This window comes from Diadema antillarum, unplaced genomic scaffold, assembly GCF_040938485.1.
Source record: "Diadema antillarum isolate AM-2024a unplaced genomic scaffold, OU_Dant_1.0 seq00001354_RagTag, whole genome shotgun sequence".
NCBI lineage: Eukaryota > Metazoa > Echinodermata > Echinoidea > Diadematoida > Diadematidae > Diadema > Diadema antillarum.
In genome coordinates this window covers 80,823-103,644 of record NW_027272118.1, presented here as the reverse complement: position 1 = coordinate 103,644, position 22,822 = coordinate 80,823, and the positions used below count along the sequence as shown (strand labels likewise).

General features: G+C 37.9%; 1 protein-coding gene across 1 annotated transcript in view; it reads left to right on the top strand.

Annotated features, from left to right (window-relative positions):
• Positions 1-15,494: 15,494 nt before the first annotated feature.
• The window catches only part of LOC139708605 (ras GTPase-activating protein 1-like), a 68,823-nt gene continuing 61,495 nt past the window's right edge, over positions 15,495-22,822 (top strand). The window contains exon 1 of the mRNA XM_071620545.1: positions 15,495-15,736. Within this exon, the coding sequence (XP_071476646.1) occupies positions 15,495-15,736 (242 nt within the window). The remainder of the gene's footprint in view (positions 15,737-22,822) is intronic.

Sequence of the window (22,822 nt, the reverse complement as noted above, 5' to 3'; positions counted from 1 at the left end):
AATTTTGGTATTTAGCCACTAAATCGGCATACTGTCCGTCTCATACACGCAATGCATAATGCGTATAGATTACGTATGCGTGTGTATGTATGTGTGTGTGTGCGTTGTGAATTTGTTCTTGTTGTTGTGGTTAAACGAGGGATTTGACGACTGGTAACTTAAGTTTGCAGAATATTAAAAAAAATCAACATTCGGAAAGATGGGGGGGGGGGTTAATCGCCATACATAATCGAGAAATGATTGAATTGAGATTTTCAGTCTAATTTTTGGATTTGTCCCTCATCTCAAATTCTCAGTCTAAGAAATTTAAGAGAATTCATAACCCTTGTGCACGTCTGAAAGTAGGCCCTAAGAGTTACCCTGCAGTGCTTGTCTGTTATATGCCTGCATGCTTGCGAGTTTGAGGTATGCTTTGGATTCGGAATCTTGCAAATTAAATGAGGAAGACATATGACCTAGAAGACAGTCAGAATCCTTGTTAACTTATACGTGCTTTTTTTCTGCTTCCATTGGTTGTTAGCTTACCTAAAAACTGAGGTTTTCAAGTGAATAACATTTCTATGGTGAGCGTATCTACTGCTTTGTTGTACATGAGCAATCAAATCTCTATAATGATTGTAGATTAGCTTACCCTTTCACGACAAAGATTAAAAAATATATCATATGTACATATGTATATATATATATATATTTCATATACATATATATGTATATCATATATCACTCAGCAAAAAAAGAAAGTAAACACTTTTTCAAGTTCATATCTCTCATAGAATGTTTGGCTAAAGATTAATGTATTATATACCATATTGAAGGTACTTTGATTGGCTATCAGTCTAGTACGACAATATAAAGGGAAACTTTACGCATGAGTGAACACCTTTGTTTTTCTCTTCCAAGGCACAAAAGCAAAAATTGCAAAAATGAACAAGTTATCATTCATCTGCAAGTGCTCTTCCATATTACAATAATAACAAAAGACAAATTTAACACAATTAGATACATTAATTAAGTTGCAAAAATAAACCTTTGACCTTTATGATATCTTTGAAGTCCAAAATATCAAGAAAGGCCAAAAATAAAGGAGAAAAACGAAGAATCTTTGGTCAAACCCAAATTCAAATGAAATAAGAGAAGCAATATTAACAAAAATGGTAGAAATTTCAATTTGTTTTCAAACGAGGAAAATTGTAGATTTGGTTCTTAAATTTATCTCATGAATCCTTAAATTACTATATAAAAGCAGTAAAATAAAGAAATTCTGTTTATTAAATCATCTTTATGCCATTACTCCTTATGTCGTTTGAAGTTCAAGCTGACAGAAAATTCTGATTTTCCCCTTTAGTTTCCCATTTTGTTTTTGTTTGATGTTGTAAAGAGATAAAGAGAACAAAATTTTGTTTTTGCTATTTCATTCATGTCTCTCATTGTGTTAAACTGGCTTTTTGTTGTCATTGTTATCTTGAAGGGCATTGCCAAATGAAAGACAACTTGTAAAATTTTGCAATTTTTACTTTTGTGCCTTGGCGGGGAAGAATGAATGTGTTCACTCATGCATAAAGTTCCCTTTTAAATTAACCTACTAACATGATAGCCAATTAAATTACCTTTAATATGGTATATAATACATTGATTTTCATCAAAATCTTCTATGAAAAATATGACCTCGAAAAAGTGTTTACTTTCTTTTTTTGCTGAGTGTATATCATATATATATTATATATACATTATGAAGCGCTTGTTCCAAATAGCGCTAAATCTATCATTTTCAACGGATTCAGCGGCTCTTGGAAGCAAACTCTTCATAATATTTACGTACATTTTTCCTTGATATGGCAATAGTGGAATGATTTTAGTATCCTCTCGGTTGATCACGACGCCGGGGCATAAGCTTGATCTGGATATAGGTATTACTTGTTTTATTATTATTATTATTATTATCATTATTATTATCATTATTATCATTATTTTATCATCATTATCATTATTATTATCGTTATAATTATTTATCATTATTATCATTATCATCATCATCATCATCATTGTTATCGTTATCAGCGGCTCACGATATTTCCCAAATTTTCATTTAGATGTCCAGATTAACATGGTTCTAGGTTTATGAGATGCAGAGTGCGGAGTATGTTCTCGAGATTATGATATCATTTAATCAGAGTATAATCACTTCAGAAGTGGCAATGCTTTTTTTTAAGAATAGCCATTGCCACGTGACAGTCATTTTCCACCCATTGCCAGTTTGCCAACTAAACCAATCTTTTCACATGGGACACGAGGAACATCACTGGTAAACCATCTTGTCTGATGGCATACTCACTGTTACAGGATTCCATGCTTTAGAGTTCAGGGAGTTCGTACACTTCGTCGCAATGGGTATGACTTTGATTCACTGGTAGACGTGTCTCCATTAATGAATTTTCGAATATCGTCTCGGGTTGAATATTCGCACATCGTTTCCGGTTGGATAGATATCTTAAAAGGGTGTTGGATAGTGTTCACTGTTGGGAAGGGGTGATAGAAGATATAGAAAGTTTGTTATTACTAACGAAAGTAAATTACTGTTTTCATTTCCTCTTATAACTATGAAATGTTCAATGAGTTTTGGGGAATTATATCCAGTTCGGACGAATTCAAGTATTCTCAACTTACTTAACATGACTTTATTCTTGTTGCTGCGCTTAAAGACCTAAAGTGACATCTTCCTCACACAGGTGAAAAGCACTATAAATCAAAGGAAGCCAAGTGATGACACTATTTGAACGAATTAAGATAAGTATAATGCCCCGCATACATTGATGATGTATGTATATAATTATAACATAGAAGTGTCCAAGGCCAACATAGGACTTAAGAGACCCTGGACCTGGCGCACATCCAACCTAAGCTTCTGCCTAGAGGGCGCTTTATCTTTCCTCATGAGGCGCTTTGGAACTCTGGAAGCTGTTAGCGAATTCTCTTGTTACAGGCTAGCTAGCCCCGGCGGCCTCATCCCTAACAGACAGGAGTCCCTCTGGCACACTTTAAATAAGTAGGGCTACTCATCAAGCATCCTGACTCCAGCTTCCCGCCTTATGATCGTTGATGCATCTTAATTCTCGGGCTAAGTATGAACCCTGTGTTTAGATGGCACTATACAATCGACTCACTTGATACCATTGTTGATTGGTTGAAAGGGTTGCCTTGCTATACCGTTAGAGTGAGCAGCCATTCTGACGCACACCCCTTCTCCTTTTTGCATACGTGCCTCCGACACTAATCGTGATTAAAGGGATATTACGTGACATTATTACAAAAGTTCCAGCAGCATTTTCCGGCATGCACTCATCAAGAACCTATCAGACGTGACACATCATGACTACCCAAAAGATTCCTGTTAGAGTGTATTGATAGCCACCAGCGGCTTGTCGTAGTCTGCTTGTGTTTGTATGGGGACGACGGTCAGACTCAACATGTGTGTGGCCACGTGGTGCCTCCAGAATGAAAAAGCAAAAAGTATCTTTACGTGAGTCACCCTACATCGTAGGCTACTTTATTTGGTGACACACTGATCATGCTGATTATTGAAAGGGTGTCAAACTTACGTGAGGTTTGCGTCATCGGGCCCCAGTAGGTTCCATGTCTAGAGATCCTTCACACCAGGGGCGTCACCAGCTTTTTTTCAAGGGGGGTGCGTTTTGACACTAAATGTTTACGAGATTTTTTGGACAGACATTTGGAATATAGGAAGCTCTCAATCCCTAGACTTTTACTGTTTTTTGAGGGAAACCAAGCGGGGAAAGGGCACCGGCGTAGCTAGGATTTCATCTTGGGGGTGGGTGGGGGTGGGGTGGGGTTAGTATGCGAGGGAGCGAGCAAGGGTGCGGAAGTGCCGGAGGGGGTTGTACCCCTTATAAATGGATTATGGAATGACGGTGTGAAACGACAAATTACTGGCAGCGATATAAGGAGAATGGCATAACGACTACATGCGAGCGAGCGGAGCGAGCGAGCTTGAAAATGTTGATATTTTGCAGTCCGAAAACTGCCGTTTGTAGCCATATTTTTTTGCTTTGTAAATTAAAGGGGGGGGGGGCGCACCGGGCGCAACTGCTGGCAATTACTGGCAGCAACATCAGGTGAATGGCATAATAATTAAATGCGAGCGAGCGAAGAGAGCGAGCTTGGAAATTTTGACATTTTACAGTCCAAAAACTGCCATTTGGAGCCATATTTTTTCGCTTTGGAAATAAAGGAGGGGTGGGGGTGCAACGGGCGCAACTGCCGGTAATTACTGGCAGCAACATCAGGAGAATTGCATAACAATTAAATGCGAGCGAGCGAGCGAGCTTGAAAATTTTGACATTTTACAGTCCAAAAACTGCCGTTTGTAGCCATATTTTTTTGCTTTGGAAATTAAGGGGGGCGCACTGAGCGCAACTGCTGGCAATTACTGGCAGCAACATCAGGTAAATGGCATAACAATTAAATGCGAGCGAGCGAAGAGAGCGAGCTTGAAAATTTTGACATTTTACAGTCCAAAAACTGCCATTTGGAGCCATATTTTTTCGCTTTGGAAATAAAGGAGGGGTGGGGGTGCAACGGGCGCAACTGCCGGTAATTACTGGCAGCAACATCAGGAGAATTGCACAACAATTAAATGCGAGCGAGCGAGCAAGCGAGCTTGAAAATTTTGACATTTTACAGTCCAAAAACTGCCGTTTGTAGCCATATTTTTTTTGTTTGGAAATTAAGGGGGGTGCACCGGGCGCAACTGCTGGCAATTACTAGCAGCAACATCAGGTGAATGGCATAACAATCAAATGCGAGTGAGCGAAGAGAGCGAGCTTGAAAATTTTGACATTTCACAGTCCAAAAACTGCCATTTGGAGCCATATTTTTTCGCTTTGGAAATAAAGGAGGGGGGGGGGGCTCACTGGGCGCAACTGCCAGCAATTACTGGCAGCAACATCAGGAGAATTGCGTAACAATTAAATGCGAGCGAGCGAGCGAGCGAGCTTGAAAATATTGACATTTTACAGTAAAAAAACAAACTGCCGTTTGTAGCTATGTTTCTTCGCTTTAGAATTTAAGATGGCGCATCGGGCGCAACTGCGGGCAAATACTGGCAGGCAATATCAGGAGAGCATAATGATTACATTCGAGCGAGCGGAACGAGCGAGCTTGAAAATTTTACATTTTACAGTCCAAAAACTGCCGTTCTTAGCCATATTTTTTCGCTTTGGAAATTAAGGGGGGAAGGGCACCGGGCGCAACTGCTGGCAATTACTGGCAGCAACATCAGGTGAATTGCATAACGATTAAATGCGAGCGAGCGAAGAGAGCGAGCTTGAAAATTTTACATTTTACAGTCCAAAAACTGCCGTTCTCAGCCATATTTTTTCGCTTTGGAAATTAAGGGGAGAGGGGCACCGGGCGCAACTGCTGGCAATTACTGGCAGCAACATCAGGTGAATTGCATAACGATTAAATGCGAGCGAGCGAAGAGAGCGAGCTTGAAAATTTTACATTTTACACTCCCAAAACTGCCGTTTGTAGCCATATTTTTTCGCTTTGGAAATTAAGGGGGGGGGGGCGCACCGGGCGCAACTGCAGGCAATTACTGGCAGCAACATCAGAAGAATGGCATAAAGATTAAATGCAAGGGAACGGAGCGAGCGAGCTTGAAAATTTTGACAATTTACAGTCCCCTAACTGCCGTTTGTAGCTATATTTTTTCGCTTTGGAAATTAAGGGGGGCGCACCAGGCGCAACTGCCGGCAATTACTGGCAGCAACTTCAGGATAATGGCATTACGACTAAATGCGAGCGAGAGGAGCAAGCGAGCTTGAAAATTTTGACATTTTACTGTCCAAAAACTGCCGTTTGAAGCTATATTTTTTTTTTCGCTTTGGAAATTAAGGAAGGGGGGGGGGGGCGCCCGGTGCGCCCCTCCCCCTGGATCCGCCACTGGTAGTCAAGAGTGTGGGTTTATGTTCATGACTGGGGGAGGTATGACCAGCGAGGTGGCGTCGAAGTGACCAAGCGGGGAAAGGATGTTCAAAATCTGCACTTTAGAGCATCCCCTAAACTAATTGTGCGTGTTTGTTTATGTGTGTGTATTATATACTTGGAAAAGTTAGGAATTAGCCCAGGTCAAGTCTTTTTATTGGCAATGCAAGACATTTTTATATAGACTAGTATGTAAAGCAACACTGCAAAATCAATGATCTAGCTTTGATATAACGATGCGTAAGGTACAAAGGTGTACATTCTACATCACATTGCGCAACATTGTAGTGACTCTTCGTTCGGATTTACTGAGTACACTGCGCACATTTTGCTTATATGCAGAATGCCAACCAGGAATCACGCTGAATCTTAATCTTTTGTCGGGTCCGGGCTTTTTGAACAATGTTTCACACTATATACCTATTGGTTAAAAGAAATCATACAAAAATATCTTATTTCTTGATCACTCTTTCATTCAAAAGCAGTTTACTAACACTTGAACTACTATTTCGGTAAGTCTTTTTTTTACCAGCGGATTGGGAGGGGGGCGCACCCCCCCCCCCCCAGTGATTGGACAGATTTCTTGAATTCTACCAAAAAAGCAAGAAAATCTTTTCATCGCGGGAATTATGATTATGTGGGGTGGGGTAAATGGTGCGCTTGCCTTCCAATACTTTAATGGGGGCAACATTTTTGTTTTCTTTCAAAACCAAGAAAATCTTCTCATTTCGGGAATTATTAGTTATGGGGGGGGGGCAAAATTAAAATATGCTTGCCCCTCCAATATTTTTATGGGGGTAACTTTTTGTTTTTCTGTCAAAAAAAGATAAGAAAATCTTCTCGTCTCTGGAATTATGGAGGGGGGGGGGGGCAAAATGATATGCTTGCCCCTCCATTTCTTTTTTTCATTTCTTTTTTTAATGAGGCTAAGGCTCGCTCTTGGGCTGGCAATATGGATTGGTCAGAAGTAACGTAAATAGTCTCTACATAAATTTATTTGTAAGTAGCACACGTACATGCAAACGTGTATAAGTGCTCCGTATCGTACGGATGTACAGTACGGTCGATGAATAGTAAACACTGTAGGATACTAATAGATATGCATAAAATCAGTGCTGCCAGAACCAGGGGTGCGAATTGTTTTTGCCGACGATTTGTGTGTGTGTGTGTGTGTGTGTGTGTGTGTGGTGCAAAATGTAAAAAAAGAAATAGAAAAGAATAGTTATTTAGCGTCCGGCGTTGAGGTCGCTCGCAGACTGATTTTTTTTTTTTTTTTTTTTTTTTTTTTTTTTTTTTTTTTTTTTTTAAGGATCTGAAGGGGGGTGCGTTCGCACCCAACGCACCCCCCCTGGTGACGCCCATGCACACCCTCTTGATGCTACCAAATTTCTCAGTATTGATGCGCTCTTGGGACTACAACTGATCAGGTCACCTCCATCCAATCTGTTACTGATTTTCATCGTGCGAGCAAATTGGAAAAGTAAGCGTAGATTACTGTGATCCAATGTAGGATCTCTCAAGAGCTCAAAGGGTTAAAGGGAAATCCCCCACACAATGTGAATTACCCAACCCCGTTGACGGCTGGGAGCCGGCGGAGCCGGGGGCTGGAAAGGCTCCTTGGAGGATGAAGATCGATGATCATAAATGTTCGCAAGACGCTTCTGTAATGAAGGGCTCTGGGTTTGTTTACTGTGCGTAGCGCCCTCACATTTTACAAAACAGGACTTTGGTAAGAGTTGGTCAGTTTTATGGACTGGATATAGGCCTACTGAGAACGGACGGAAATATTAACGTCTTGTAGAATATTGTCATGATTGTTAAAATAATTGTTTACATCTCACGTTTTCAGACGGCATCTTGAGTATCAATGTTGTTGTTTCTGAGTTGTTGTTTAATCAGCCTCAAGGGCAGCGAATGGTAACAGCTCTTGATAACTGCTGTGTATACATTTTGTCTTTTGTTCCTATATCTGAAGTGAAAAGAAAGAAACACACCCACAGAGTTATGAAAGATAACAAGTGTTCCGTGATATACCACCTGATGATCCCCATTGTTCAGTTGTCTTTAATCACCTAAATATCGTTGAATCATACAGGCATGTTTTACCTTACCCCATGTTTGACGTGGCTGTTCATAAAGAAGTTTTGTTAGAATGAGTCATTTATTGAAAGTTACAGTCAAGAATGTGTCAGACGATCTGCAGTAACCCAGAGACCTTGGGGCAGTTTATGGGATGGCGCTTGCGCCCTTGCCTCTGATTGTGTGTAATAAATTATTGTGTGTAAATAATAATTATTAATTATATGAAATGGGTTAGTCAAATACCGGTTAGTGATTAGCTAAGCATATGATGGAGGCACATTATGTTCGCACATTGGTTATGTTTGGTTATGTACGTGTTCGCCCATGGGCAGAACATTTTTGTAATGTCCTCCCATGGGAAAACATTTTCACGTAATAAATGACAAACGATACCAAACGATTGAACTATCATATTTTTCACGCAATCGATAGGATTTTGAATTTGCCTATTCCATACAATGTGCAAAAGAAGATGACCGATAGTGTAATGCGTACGAAAGTGTGATTTAACAGATCATGGTGTTTGACTAACCCATAAAATGAAACAGATGATGCCTTTTGTTGTCGGGAACATGTACCAAACGTTCCACCATCAGGGTTTAAAATGCTATTTCGGGAGGCTATAAGTTCCTCGACTTTGTCTCGAGATTTACAACTTCCCTTAATAGCATTTCAAACCCTTCGGGTGGAACATTCCCTCCCCCGCCAGTCGTCATTTTTATAATGTGGTATGGCTATAATACCACACTGTACTCGTCCTCCATAATGTACGTAAATATCAACTTGTAGTAACATGTTAGCACTTCACTATGTAGAAATAGCTCTTCGAAAGAAAATAAAACATACAACTGAGCACGCATTGCACAGGGTGGAAGAGGTCGACATGAGCATGCAGTCACTATAATCTGTGCTTGACCTCCGCAATACAAATTGTGTTACAACACCTTTGAGCAGGTGTTGCTGTCTTCTATGCTCCCAGCTATGAGGTTACGTCGACTTTGAATATCAGGCTCCTAGTGGCTGACTACATGAATTGCTACACGATTCGCAAGGCACAAGCTCGGAATTCACATTTCGATGCATAGTCGTATCATGCTCGCAGTAACTCGGTATATATAGCTAAAGTTTTCCCATGCCAAACCGAGTTCTCCTCCTCCTCCTTCTTTTGCGTTTTATATTCAATATTACTGTAGAATAATGATAATTGTAATAATAATAACTAATGTTATTATCATTATCATTATTATTATTATTATCATTATTATTATTATCATCATTATTATTATCATTATTATTATTATCATTATTATTATTATGGTGCTTATACCTTGTTTCTTGCTCTTTACATATGTGATGTACTGCAGTATATCTTTGTCATACTGTATATATAAAGCGTGTATTTTAACCTGTATGTGTGGACCCCTCTGAAAACCAGCCTTTTGCTGACGAGGGTGTTCTACCCCATGAGTTGAAAATAAAAATTGAATTGAATTGAATCATCATTATCATTATTATTAATATTATTATTATTATTACTATTATTATCATCATCATTAGCACTATCAATATTATTATCATTATTATTATTATCACTATCAATATTATTATCATTATCATTATTGGTATTGTTAATATCATCATCAAAATCATCATCATTATCACTGTCATTATCATTACCGTATCCTATCTTTCTCCGACTTGTAGTCATAACTAATGGACTTTCCCTTGAAGGGACCACATACTTAGCACACATGAGTACCAATACAGCATTACACTTCGCCCATTTATTGTTAAATCGATTCTTATGCAAGTATTGCTATCTACCATGTACTCTGAAATCTTTTTGTAAATACTAGGACTGCAGATATGAGATGTTGAATGTCGGTGGGTACTCCGTATTATTTACTTTGTCGTGGCAATAAGATGATATTAGAATGAAAGTTTCGGCACTGATTTCAGGAGGTTCAAAACCGCAGTGTGGATAACGTAATTTCACTTTATTTACAAACATTGGTCAATGGCTGTTCCTTTTATGTTTATGTATAGAATAACGTTATTAAGCCCCTTGAGTTAGTTTCAGAGTATTTTAAAAGGCAGGAAAGTATGTTCTGAATTATGCTGTCGGTAACTGTGTCAAAATGAGTTGACACGCTGAATATGGATTAATTCGTGGTCTCGTAGGAAGTTGTGGAATCAAGCGAAGATGACGAGGTGATGTCAAAGTACAATACTTTGTATTTCGTTACTCATTCTCCTGAGGGGAGGGGGAATAGAGAGAGGGGTTGAAGGCGAGAGGGGTATATACCTGATGGAAAGTTTGTGGTTACCTGGAACCCCAGGGGCCAGATTTATGTTTTGTTCCTGTTTTTCTGCCGGCTGTTTGAGAGCCAGGACATTCGTCATACAAGATTTTGGGGCTACTTGGCTTTCTCGCAGAGACGAAGTGCTCCGCTATCGAGTGATTGATTAACAAGATTTGATTATCATAAACCTGCATAGGGTGATCAGAAAGTCGATAAAATCAGCGAGTCAGTTACGTAGTAAATACAAAAGAACAATGACCTTTAGCGTGCACGGCAAATGTTAAAAACACTTTCGCGGAATCAGTTAGGCCTATATACATAGATAGGTTAACGGAAAAAATGAGAAATTCACCACTTAATACGGCTAGGGTATATAACTTCAATGTGTTTTGTAATTGTAAATGGCTCACATTACGTAATCATTGATAAACCCAGTTATATGTGCCCACATTTCTAGAATGGTAGTGTGGATGCGCTTCCTTTGGACCCTAAAGACATTTTTAACAGAATTTTGCCACACTATGTAAATTTTTCTACTTATTTTCAATCATGGTGTTTGATCCAAAATTGACGCATCGAGTTTTACTATGAATAAGATTGCATGACATTTTATCTACATAATTACCAAATGCAAAAACTGAGTCGTTGCAACTTGAATTATGTGATGTTCATTTATCTTATTACTTGAATATATCTCTGAATTTTATACATGTATTATTTTACTGTACCCTGAAGACATGGAAATAATCACCCGTTATCAGTTCATGTCATTAGTTCTGTGTTCACAGGTGACATATAATTATGCCAAGATATACCAATATGTTCATATAGAATATGCTGAATGAAATTTTTTTCAATTGAAATTTTATAACAAAAAAAAATGATGTTTGTGTGTCCTACATGTAAGTTGAACGTTGTTTATGTAATGTTTTGTGTTTTTTGTTGTATACTTCAGAGAGAATTATTGTACAAAACACGATCCTAATAATATATGAACAATTCGATGATTACATTGAACTGAGTTGAATTAAACATTTGAACGTAAACTTATCAACAACAAAAAATAGAACACAGCTTCAAACAATGTCAAGCAGCTATCGTTGCATTTCATTGGAACATGATTACAGTCGATAATGACGTACATTGTATTAATAAAATGTCCAACCTAAGCGTGTACCATATAATACTCTGACGTGCAGTTTTGTTTTGAATTTTTTGTTTTGTTTTTTGTTTTGTTTTTTATTTCATGCTTATATGACATTAACCGCTTCGGATTTTCAATGGCACGCATGCGTCATTTTATTTTGAATAGTAAAAACATGACTTCCAAGTACCGTCGGAAAATGTCGTCATTGAATAAACCTGCATCCCACTTTAGCTTCTTACGAGCTGCTGCAGGGATTACCCATTCAAGCTTCAAGCAAGCCTTCGTCCGAATACCTGAGGCAAACCCGAGACCGAAATCTTTGGCGTGTTATTTTAGTGACAGTCTCTCGCAATGTGCTGCGGTTTTTGTTTCTGTTTGCAATCAACAGATGGCGCTCTTTCGTCTCTGCCGTTGTAATTCCTGCCCACGATATCGCACAGCAACAGGGGCCTATATCCCTCCAAACCACGACTGTAAAACTATATTAGTGGCAACTTAGCAGAATACTGTTATCGTAATTTCTCATCTATAATACAGAATAATATTACTTTGTCTATCTTATATCAATACAAATTCATTATTGGCCCTGTGAATGAATTTAAGAAAAACTATTAAAAAAACCCAGCCCCCAAAAAAACAACAACAACCAAACAAACAAACAAACAGGACATGCTTAACATTCTTCATTAGAAATACAGACTTGAGAACCACTTGAAAATCTATTGAGCAGGAAGGTTCATGTTTAGTGTCAATGTGAAGAAAATGAAACATATCGATTTAGTGTCATCCCAGTTCATAATAATTCAATCAACCAATCAGCAAGCACTGATTCCTACGTGAAAAAAAAAAGACTCATATCCCCCTTTTTAAAAAGTACAGCTTGTGATAAGTTGTAAGAAACTATCCTCTCTCAGTATTCTCTATTTATGTCAATTGACGTCATCTGCTTGTAGGATATACTAGTAGGTTATTACGATTGCATGATTATGTCAAAATAAATGGAACTATACTCGCTCGTTGCTGCATGGTGAGACAATTTCGCTTCTACCCTTTGTTTAGAATATTACGAGTCATTTTCAGTGATAATTATTATAGGTTGCACCCGTTGACTCGCAGATGAGAGAAAATAACTAATAGTCATTACAACAATACGGACACACCTGTGGTACGCACACTAACCTGCCAGACTTCCGAGTTTCATACGAAAGAGGGCGCAATATACACTTGTGATTCAGAGCCCTTTTATTACACTGCAATAAAGGGCTCGGTTGTGATTCAATGCCGAAAACGTCACTGTTGTGATTCATTTAAAAACAAAACAAAAACAAATCTGATGTTGATTTCTGAGTGCTACAGCAGTATTTACCATAATTATTATCGTCTGATCCATACATCGTTCCTATGCAAGGATGTCGTGAATTTCTTTGTCAAACAACCAGTGAAACAGAAACTCATATATACACACTTGCATACAAAAACATCGCGTTGACATCAACTAACGATGAAAAAGTAATACGGCAGGAAAAATGTCAGGGGCGGATCCAGGGAGGACCGCAACCGGCGCACGCCCCCCTTAATTTTTTGTTGAAACAAAAGAAATAAAAAGAAAAAAATGGGGGAGGGGTGCGTGCGCCCCCCCCCCCTTTAATTTTGCAAACGCGCCCCCTCTTTACGGAATTCCTTGATCCGTCCCTAAATGTAATAGAAATTATGAAATGAATAATCAGGGAGATGTAGAGAAAAGGGAACAAGACACACAAAAAACAACAACAACAAAGTAAAACTTCACGACTGTGAGCGTGTTTGTGAGAAATTCCTGCACAAGACGCAAATTGCAGATGGCTATTTAGAAGTAGAAAAAAAAACATAAAATGATGACGTATAGTCACCGTCACGCTTCGCAAAGTGAACTTACTATGTGCGGAACTTTCACAAAATGAAATGATATGATATGAATTTTCACTCAGCGAAAAAGTCAAATGTCAAATGTCAAATGTTTCCATTCTAATGAAGTTGTTCGATACGTACTTGAGGTAATCTCTCTTGCAGCTCCTAGAAGCTATACTAGGATGAACTACGTACATTATACGCATGCTACGGTGATGACTCCATTTACAATAAAAGAGTGTGCGCTGTGCGAGTAAAATCTGGTTACATCTCTCTTTAAAATAATAAGATATCCAGTAGAAGGCTGCAGGGTTCTAATAGAAGGGAGAGCAGCCTCTCTGAATGTTGTCAGGGCGATGACATGTCCAACTGTCCTTGGTCACGTGAATGCATCAATGGGGATGGATGTCTTAGGCATAATGATGAACTTCAGGTCATAATCCGTCCTTGCTTGGTAGGTTACAGGAGTAACTGCGAGAGACATTGGTAGGCTTACCAGTCAGTTGTGCGTATGTGTGTGTGTGTGTGTGTGTGTGTGTGTGTGTGTGAGCATTGGTCCAGGAGTCGCCGGTGTTAACAAGTGCCATCTTTGTGTGATATACATATCAAATCGTGTAAAGAGTTCCATCCGTGCATAAACCACTGACAGTGTTCTAAATGATAAGTAAACTAATTAGAGTGGCATATGCCTACTAGACCCAAGTACAGTGTATACGTTCTGCCTCGCTGAAAACCGTAGTACTCCATAAATTAATATCAGTATTGCAGAATAGCAATGTCAGTTGCCGTAGTTCATGTCGTTTTTATCACAGAATTGGTGCCCCCCCCCCATTCGTCTCCACCTATCCAGTATATTTGCCTTTGGATTGTAATTGTCATTGACCATGTCATTGCCTATTTAAAATAACACCAAGACAATCATCCCGTGAAATTCACAAAGTGAACTCACAAGTGAAGTTCTCAGTTTATGCCTCGTCAAGAACACTAAATCATGATTATATACAGTATATTTCACTCTATGAAGCCACTGACATTTTGCTGTAGCATTCATTTCCATTTTGTGTTTTTTTTTTCAAATACAAATAATACCTATTCACGTCCAATCAAATAATACAAGAAACATCAATTCATTTTGGTATTTGATACCGTAAAACATAAGAGAATAATTCTTTTAAAAATGAACAGAAATGATTATACATTTTCATGTTTCAAAAATATACGAATAGAAATGACAATAGTATGGCAATCACCGAGGAAAAATGGAAGTATATTATATTTAAGATAAAGCCCAGCCCCCAAACAATTCTTCCTATAGCTGACCTAACTACCCTTCCTAGCCATATACTACTTTACTATAACTACCCCCCCCCCCCAAAAAAAAAAGAGAAGAAAAAACACTTCACCCCTACATAATTACCTATCCCTTCCTTCCCATCCCTACCCATTCCAATTTCACTATTTTACTACCTAAATATAACCAATTGAAAATAAAAATGTGCAATTAAAAAACTCCACACACAGACACACAACGCACAAACACACAAACACGCACACACACACACGAGCACGTTCATCGAATTATTTTCATCTTTCTTTCTTAGATGACGTTGCCTTGTCTATGATGAAGTATCCAAATTAGTGTCATCTTGTCCCAAGTTGTGACTTTAAAAATGACAGTATTATTTCTGCTTCATTCAGTATTATTTCCGAGAAAGATTCGGCGATGCCTTCCACGCAGAAGATCAGTTCCGGTAATTCGGGCGGGGTCCGCAGGTACAGAAGGGGGCCTATGGTGGAGGACGCCAATTGTGAAGGGAAATTCCCGGAAAGATACGACGCGCGCATGGCCAATTTGAATAGCTATCGTTATTTGCTTGAATATATTTTATTTTGAATACGGATTTATGATTAAAATATTATAAATACCTTGATATAATTTTATATATGTGTATAATTAATATTTAGGATATTTTAGAAAAATCTACAATTGTACGCTTCTCATAATCTGTAAAGCTTATTGGCAACCATTTGGTTCTCCGCTGAGAAGGCGGGGCTCGCGCGAATGATGGCTGATGTCGGAAGCTGTGGTAGAGCGGTCGAGAGGAGAAAGAATGTCCACACAAAACACTTCCACCCGGACCGCGCAGCAGGCATTGCTGGGCAGAGATCGGCTTCTGGGAACGTCGGCCGACATGCAGAACTCCGAGGAATTTCAGGATCTACCAGTTCACGATGATTTTGATCCATTCGAGTCCTACACTGAGTTACCGGAGGAAACTGTGGATGCTAATCTTACGGCTCCCCCAGAAAATGAGTGAGTAGCCTTCGCGTGGGAGGAGAAAATCTCTTGGCCATTTCTGTTTTGTTTCTCGTCTGGCCGTGTCAGTGTCATTCATCAATGTGCCTTATGCACAAAGGGTTGATGCATGCACACTAAGCACTTAGCGATATTAATGAACGTAGGTGTTCATACATTCGGGCACATGCAGCGCTGCATTGCAGTGTGGTGTAGCTCTGGTATTGTATTGTATGGCTTTGCTTAGATTATGCCGCTAAGATTGTTGTGCTCGAAATGCACAGGAAGACCAACAATGTATTTGCCAGGTCGTGCCCAAATTGATGCCTGAATAAACAAAATCAAAGGCGGCCTTCTTGACCAATGTCCAAAGTACCACTGCTACTGTGCACTGATAGTGATACATCAGATATGAGAAGGTACCACCGCCACACCAGTGGCAGTGCAGCAATGCAGCATGCAGTGTGGATGTGGACTAACTCAAAACTGTAACATGTGTAGCCTACAAAGTAGTTAAGATTCTATATTATCAGTTGGGGATGGAGGCTACACTGTCACTGGCAAATGCTCATAAAATGCAGTCTCCTTTTATAATGTTATTTTTATTTTGCATGTTACAATTTCACAATTAATGTGATTCATAGAAATGTGTAGGGTATGACATATGAAGTGTGTTTGCTAGATTTTAATAGTTTGTTTTGCAATGTTTATCACTTGTATACAATCAGTAATATTGTAATGAAGTTGGCAAATGGAAAGCCAGTAGAACATGCCATTGTACAAATTGTGTTTGAATGAAAGATTAATCATCTTGGAGATGCAATTAACTGTTATTTCCTTTTTAGGTATCATGTAAAAAAAAAAATGTTTCTAATACACTGGGCAAGAGACATGATTTTTTTTCCTCCAAAATATTGTACAAGCATTTTATAGTTTAATATAGGCAGTCATCCAGTATCCAGGAACATCAGGAAATGATTAGAGAACTTGTAATGTATGCTGTATCATGCAACATTGTGTTTGCTGGATTGGGGTACAGCAAAAGCACTTGCATTATATTTACAGTGTTCAGTCATTTATTGGGAACATTTGTATGTACTGCTGTATGTATTTGTACTATACCTAATACCTATACCCAGAGTACATGTAGATGTTGTGTGATTCAACAAAACAATTTCTAAATCTCAAAATAGATAATGCTATCATATTACCAGGCACTGTTTAGACTCCACTAGGGTCAAATAAAAAAAATAAGAATAAAAAAAAAGGATTTGTCATATCATATCTTAGGTCATGGAATTAGCAATCAATCCAAAGGAGATTAAATGACCACTTTCATGTCTGGCATATTGTACCATGATCTTGCATGTTTATTAAAGCTGGTGTCCTACTTAATGTCAAACATGATGATTTACAGACATTGACTCCATCAGGTTTCAGCATGTAGTTGTACATGTACATGTAAGACTGAACATACAGTACTTGCCAATATGTTTCCTGCAACCAGAAGATAAAGATTGTGTGTATCATCGGACCTTTAATTGACAAGGAGGCTGTAAACTAATAAAGATAATGCACAAGTACCGTGTAAAAGTTATGCTGTCAATAGAAACATTTTGTTTAGCTGTGAAATTATGGGAGGAAGCTCTATTCGTGATGATATTCACTCTATGGTGCTATCATTTGAAACTCAGGCAAACCTAAGTGGTAAAAGCCAATCTGCACAGTGTTTTGATAATCTGATCTATTGAAAATCAATTTTATGACATTTCCTGTTGTTTCAGTGTAGGATTTCATCATTATTTCATTATGTTATTCATGAGTAAAATCTGTGTGTCAAATACATATACTAAGAGCAGAGTGTCTTTCTTGGTTATAAATGTGCAGTGATATACATTGTAAATTAAAGGGGAAATTCAGTCCAAATAAGAGCTGGGCCCCGTTGCAAGAAACTTTGCATTTAAACGCAACTTGCAACTGATTATCACTGGCCAATCAAAATCATTGTTGCATGCATGTCTTCTTAATAGGGCAGACCCTGAGCCAATCAGAATGGTTGTTTCAAAATTAGCAATTATTTGCAATTGATTGCAACTTTCTTGCAACGGGGCCCAGGTCTGACAAGAAAGAGTAAAAAATTTTGATCAAAATGGGGTGAAAAATAGGGAAGTTATGACATTTTGAAGTGTCGCTAATTTTTCAGGAAACAGTTCTTGAATGGTCGATATGAGTATGCAAATGGCAAAGTGAGCATGTCATCCCCTCACAACTTGCTGTGTAATTCGTACATAAAATTTTGAAATTTCCAGTTTTTATTTCTAACACGATTATGTTTGAGGCTCAAGTCTTGGTATATCTAAGCTGATCACTATTCTGAAGTTATTCAACCAAGAATAACATCATGTTTCAGTCTTCAATGACAGAAACATTTTTTTGTCATTTTCGTGTACATGATCAATGGAAAATTGTAAGATTATGACATGGTTAGCTCACTCATTTGCATAGAAAGATATATTCCTATCCACTGTACAAGAACTGTTTTGCAGAAATTAGCAAAACTTCAAAATGTCATACCACCCCCTTCCTTATTTTTCATCCAATTTCAGTCAAAATTTTACCATTGAACTTGTACGATTTTACTTTTTTTTTATCAGACTAACATATATTTGGACTGAATTTCCCCTTTAACGATAAATCTACAATTTCTTTAATATCCTGAAGTTACTTTGGCAAACAGGAAATAAAACTCTCATCTGCCAAAGATCTGTTTGGAAATGACGTTCAAAAGATACACATGTATGGTAAAACCTAGAATATGTGTCATTTTTAGTAGGAATCGGTCAGAAACCATACAAAGCTCACACAGAAAGTATGGTACAAATGTACATACCTAGTTTTTAACCACATCGTGTCCCTTCCATATTTTCTGCATGTTTCCCCAATATCACAGTCCATACAGAATTTGTGTCTTTAGGATAGTACAGTACATTTGTAATTACAGTTCGACCTCGATTATCCGGCCATGTCGGGACCGACGCTCATCCAGATAAGCGAATTTGCCGGATATGGGAGACACAATGTTAATGTAGTGTATATGAAGCTTCCGTCCAAGCTCCCATCCCAGTGCACTGGCAGCTAGGCAGGTAGCGTACCCCGCAACGGTGGTTATTATGGTGAATTTATAGATCATGACTGCTTACTTTTACGATGATAATGTGGTGTGAATTTATGTTAGTTCTGTCGGGAATACGTATTGTAGGTAAATCGTGTGAGTTTTGTAGAAATTTTCATTAAGTTTAAAGTTACTGCTTTTTCTCAATTTTTGGATGAAAATAAAAGTCCTTTACTGCGTGAACAGCATCCGGATAATAGAGATTTCCAGATAAAAGGAGGCTGGATAATCGAGGTCGAACTGTAAGGTCAAGGCATATAAAATACAGGCCAGTTTTGATTGCACTGGGAAATTCCAATTGTAGGGCACATACGGTTGTATATGACATAGAAATCAGACAAATGCCAATACACCAATACAGATATTATATAATCTACAGTGCACTCCCTTCATAATGAACATGGTTTTAATGAAATTCTGTATATAACAATGTAAAATTTCGGCCCCATCTCTTTGTTTTTGTCGTTTATTTGCTCAGTTATAACAAAATTTCGATAGACATTGAAAGAAAACTGCCAGTCCTGAGGACTAAATGTCATAACAATTCAATTCAATTTAATTCAATTTTCATTTTCCACTTATGGGGTGGAACACCCTCATCAGCCAAAGGCTGGTTTTCAGAGGGGTTCACACATACAGGTTAAAAATACAAACATTATACATTATACATGTAGCACAGTATGACAAACATATACATCACATGTATGCAAAGAGCAAAAAACAAGGTACAATTAAGCAACATGATAAGCTTGTTTCAGACACAAAAGAAGAAGAAGAAGAAGAAGAAGGAAAAGAAAAAAATAACAATAAGGCCGTAGATTACGACATGAAGAAGAAGAAAAAAAAAAAGGGCAGGTGAGAGTGAATTTCAAATATGGAGAGAATCGGTATTGCTGATATGTTTTGACTGTGAATTAATGAGTGAAAAAAGATTGGTGTATTCCATCTGGTTACGTATCCTATATTCAAAATTATTTTATAAAATAGTAGTTGTTTTTTCAGTGTATCAAGGGAAATATCAAAAGAAACATGTCGAACTACATCGTCCACTGTACACTGTAATACTGTATGTATCCCTGTGTACATTATACTTTATGTGAAAGATCCTGTGTTGGAATCATACAACAAATGATATTTAAGACCAAAGTTCATTTGTGTAAAAAAACATACCTTACATCAAATCTTCTGTCCAGAACAAAGTTGGAATTTGATCTTTTTCAGGGAATTCATCACAGGTTTATGATCTGGCACCAGATATGACATAAGTGCTGTCACCACAGAATTACACAATAGATATTGGTCACATGGGAAATAAGCTTTAAGACCCCCCCCCCCCCCCCCCCAAAAAAAAAAAGAAAAAAAAAAAGGTAAATTACATTCTATACAACTACAGTGTATACCATGCAATGTACATGAATGATTCCACATTAATGTGTTGTGTTTGGTACCCAAGCCATCATGTTTTATTTGAATCCTCAAATTTTCAAGGGTATTTTCATTTTCTTTGCAACTGTTTGACAAATTGCCCTACATTGACGTACATTGTACATAAATAAGCACTGAATTTAGTGTTTTAGTAGTAGCCATGATAAAAGAAATCATGGGCATACAGTCATACTTGATCAGGATTTGAACCTACAACCAGAATCCTGCTCAAGTACAGTATGCAGAGACTCCAAATCTCCCGTTTTCGACGGGAGATCTCCCGCCGAAAGGCCATTTTTGCAAAATCTCCCATTCTCCCGCTTGAGATTTGATTTCTCCCGCCCTGGCTCTGTGTCTCCCGTTGGAAAGGATTTCTTACTTATTGCCATCGTATGTTGAAAAAATATGCCTTAGATAGCACCAGAGAACATCTAAACCCGAGGAACTTTGCACTTCGCACACATCAACTTGGAGTCTCCCGTTTGCTAGGGGTTTCGGGCGGGAGAATCTCCAGATCAGAAGGTGCATGGGGTTGGAGTCTCTGCAGTATGTATGCCCATGATTTCTTTCATCATGGCTAAGCACAAAACACTGATCAATTCAGTACTTATTTACATTATACAGTGTACTTACACGTTGTATGTCGATGTACATGTAGGGCAGTTTTTCAATAAGTTGCAAAGAAAACATCTCGACGGAAGAACTTCATGAATTTGGGTATTTTCGTTCATTTGTTTGCTTCTTTTCAAATTCCACTCAGGTACATGTGTATTTTCTTAATGATTAGGCAGACTTGGTTGTACCCAGGACCTTAAAACTTCTGTATGCTCTCAGAGTCTTCAATTTCTGAATTTTAGATAAAACCATGTCCATCCTTTGATAGAGTACACTGTATTTGTTCCATAAAAGAAATTTAATCATCCACAGCCAACTAACAAGCTTACATTATATCCTTTTCACATCCCTCACCGCAGTTCATAACATTTTAGAACAAATTGATGGAGCTCAGAAAGTTTTTTTTTTTTTTTTTTTTTTTTGGGGGGGGGGGGGGATAGGGTTACAACTATAATTTCAGAAAGGTGGTGTTACAAATATTTTCTTGGACAGTAAATTCATGTAGGCATCTTTCAATATTAAAAGAGAAAGCCAGATAGCCAAGTGCCTGCATTTAAGTACTTTTACAAATAACTAGCTAACTAACTACATTGTAACTAACTACAATTATAACTATTAACTAACTAACTAACTAACTAACTAACTAACGAAATAAATAAATAAATAAATAATTACGTGAATAAATAAATAAATAAATAAATAAATAAATAAATAAATAGATGAATGAATTAATTGCTCATGTGGTCATTTTGTGAAGAGAATACTTTGATATGCATTGTAAGTTTCTGTAGAGTGTCATTTGAACCATCTTTAGGGCTATACAATGTATTTCAACCATGCATACCATGGCAATTCATTATATACTGGTTTTCAACTGATTCAAAGATTCTTTGATATGTTTTTCTTTGAACTTGTTGCTTATACACTGTAGTCTGAGACAGATGAGCAGATCAACAAAGCTTGCATAACAGGTTAGGACTTTTACTGGTATGATCATACAGAACTTTGTAACATGACTTTATGGCTGGACAACTTCTATTCTGGGCTATAGGATGGTTTAAGGCTATTTTTGTAGAAACCGCAGGGCCCTAACTCGTAATTTTTTAATGTAATAAAGATGCATGGGAAAACCCACGGCCAGTACACTGTATGTATTCTTGTTTGGCTTGCTAAAGTGATTCTGCGCTTGTTACTAATATTAGGTAGTTCTATGCAACATATTCATTTATAGAATATGATGGCTTGTTTGTGCATTGCTGGATATTTCTACCCAAGGCAGTCTATTATTAAAAGTGACTTCGAAATGAGGACATGATAAGAGCAGGAACAGCACTTTGTACACATGTACAATAATTATACATTGTAAGAGAACTGATAATTAAAACTGAGGCTGCAAAGTTGGAACACATTTTTAGTGAGCTTCCCCTTATCCTCCGACCCCCACCCCCCCCCCCCCCCCCCCCCCGTTCTATTATTGATGGAAGTGTGTTTCATGTATGTAAGTAACATAACACAAGGGAGGGCATCTTCTGTGAGTAAGGTGTGTAGTAGTACAGGTAACTCTGCTATGCACTATACATTCAATACCTGTGAATCTACTGAAATGATCAATTCAGATTCATTGCTAATTGCCTGAGGTGCCCTTCTGCATCAGATTATTTGAGGCATATCCTTGCTTGTTTCAGAACCATAATGTAAAATGTAATATTGAAACTCAGATTTTGACCAATCAAATTACAGTACATGTACAATGTATATGCTGCATTGGTAAGATTGTAATTATGACCTTTAAAGAGATGTTTCAAAGAATTGTGTACCGGGTATGCATTTATATTAAAATTCAAGTCTGACATACAATTGTAAAGCCAGAAATTTTTTGGGTGCATGGAACT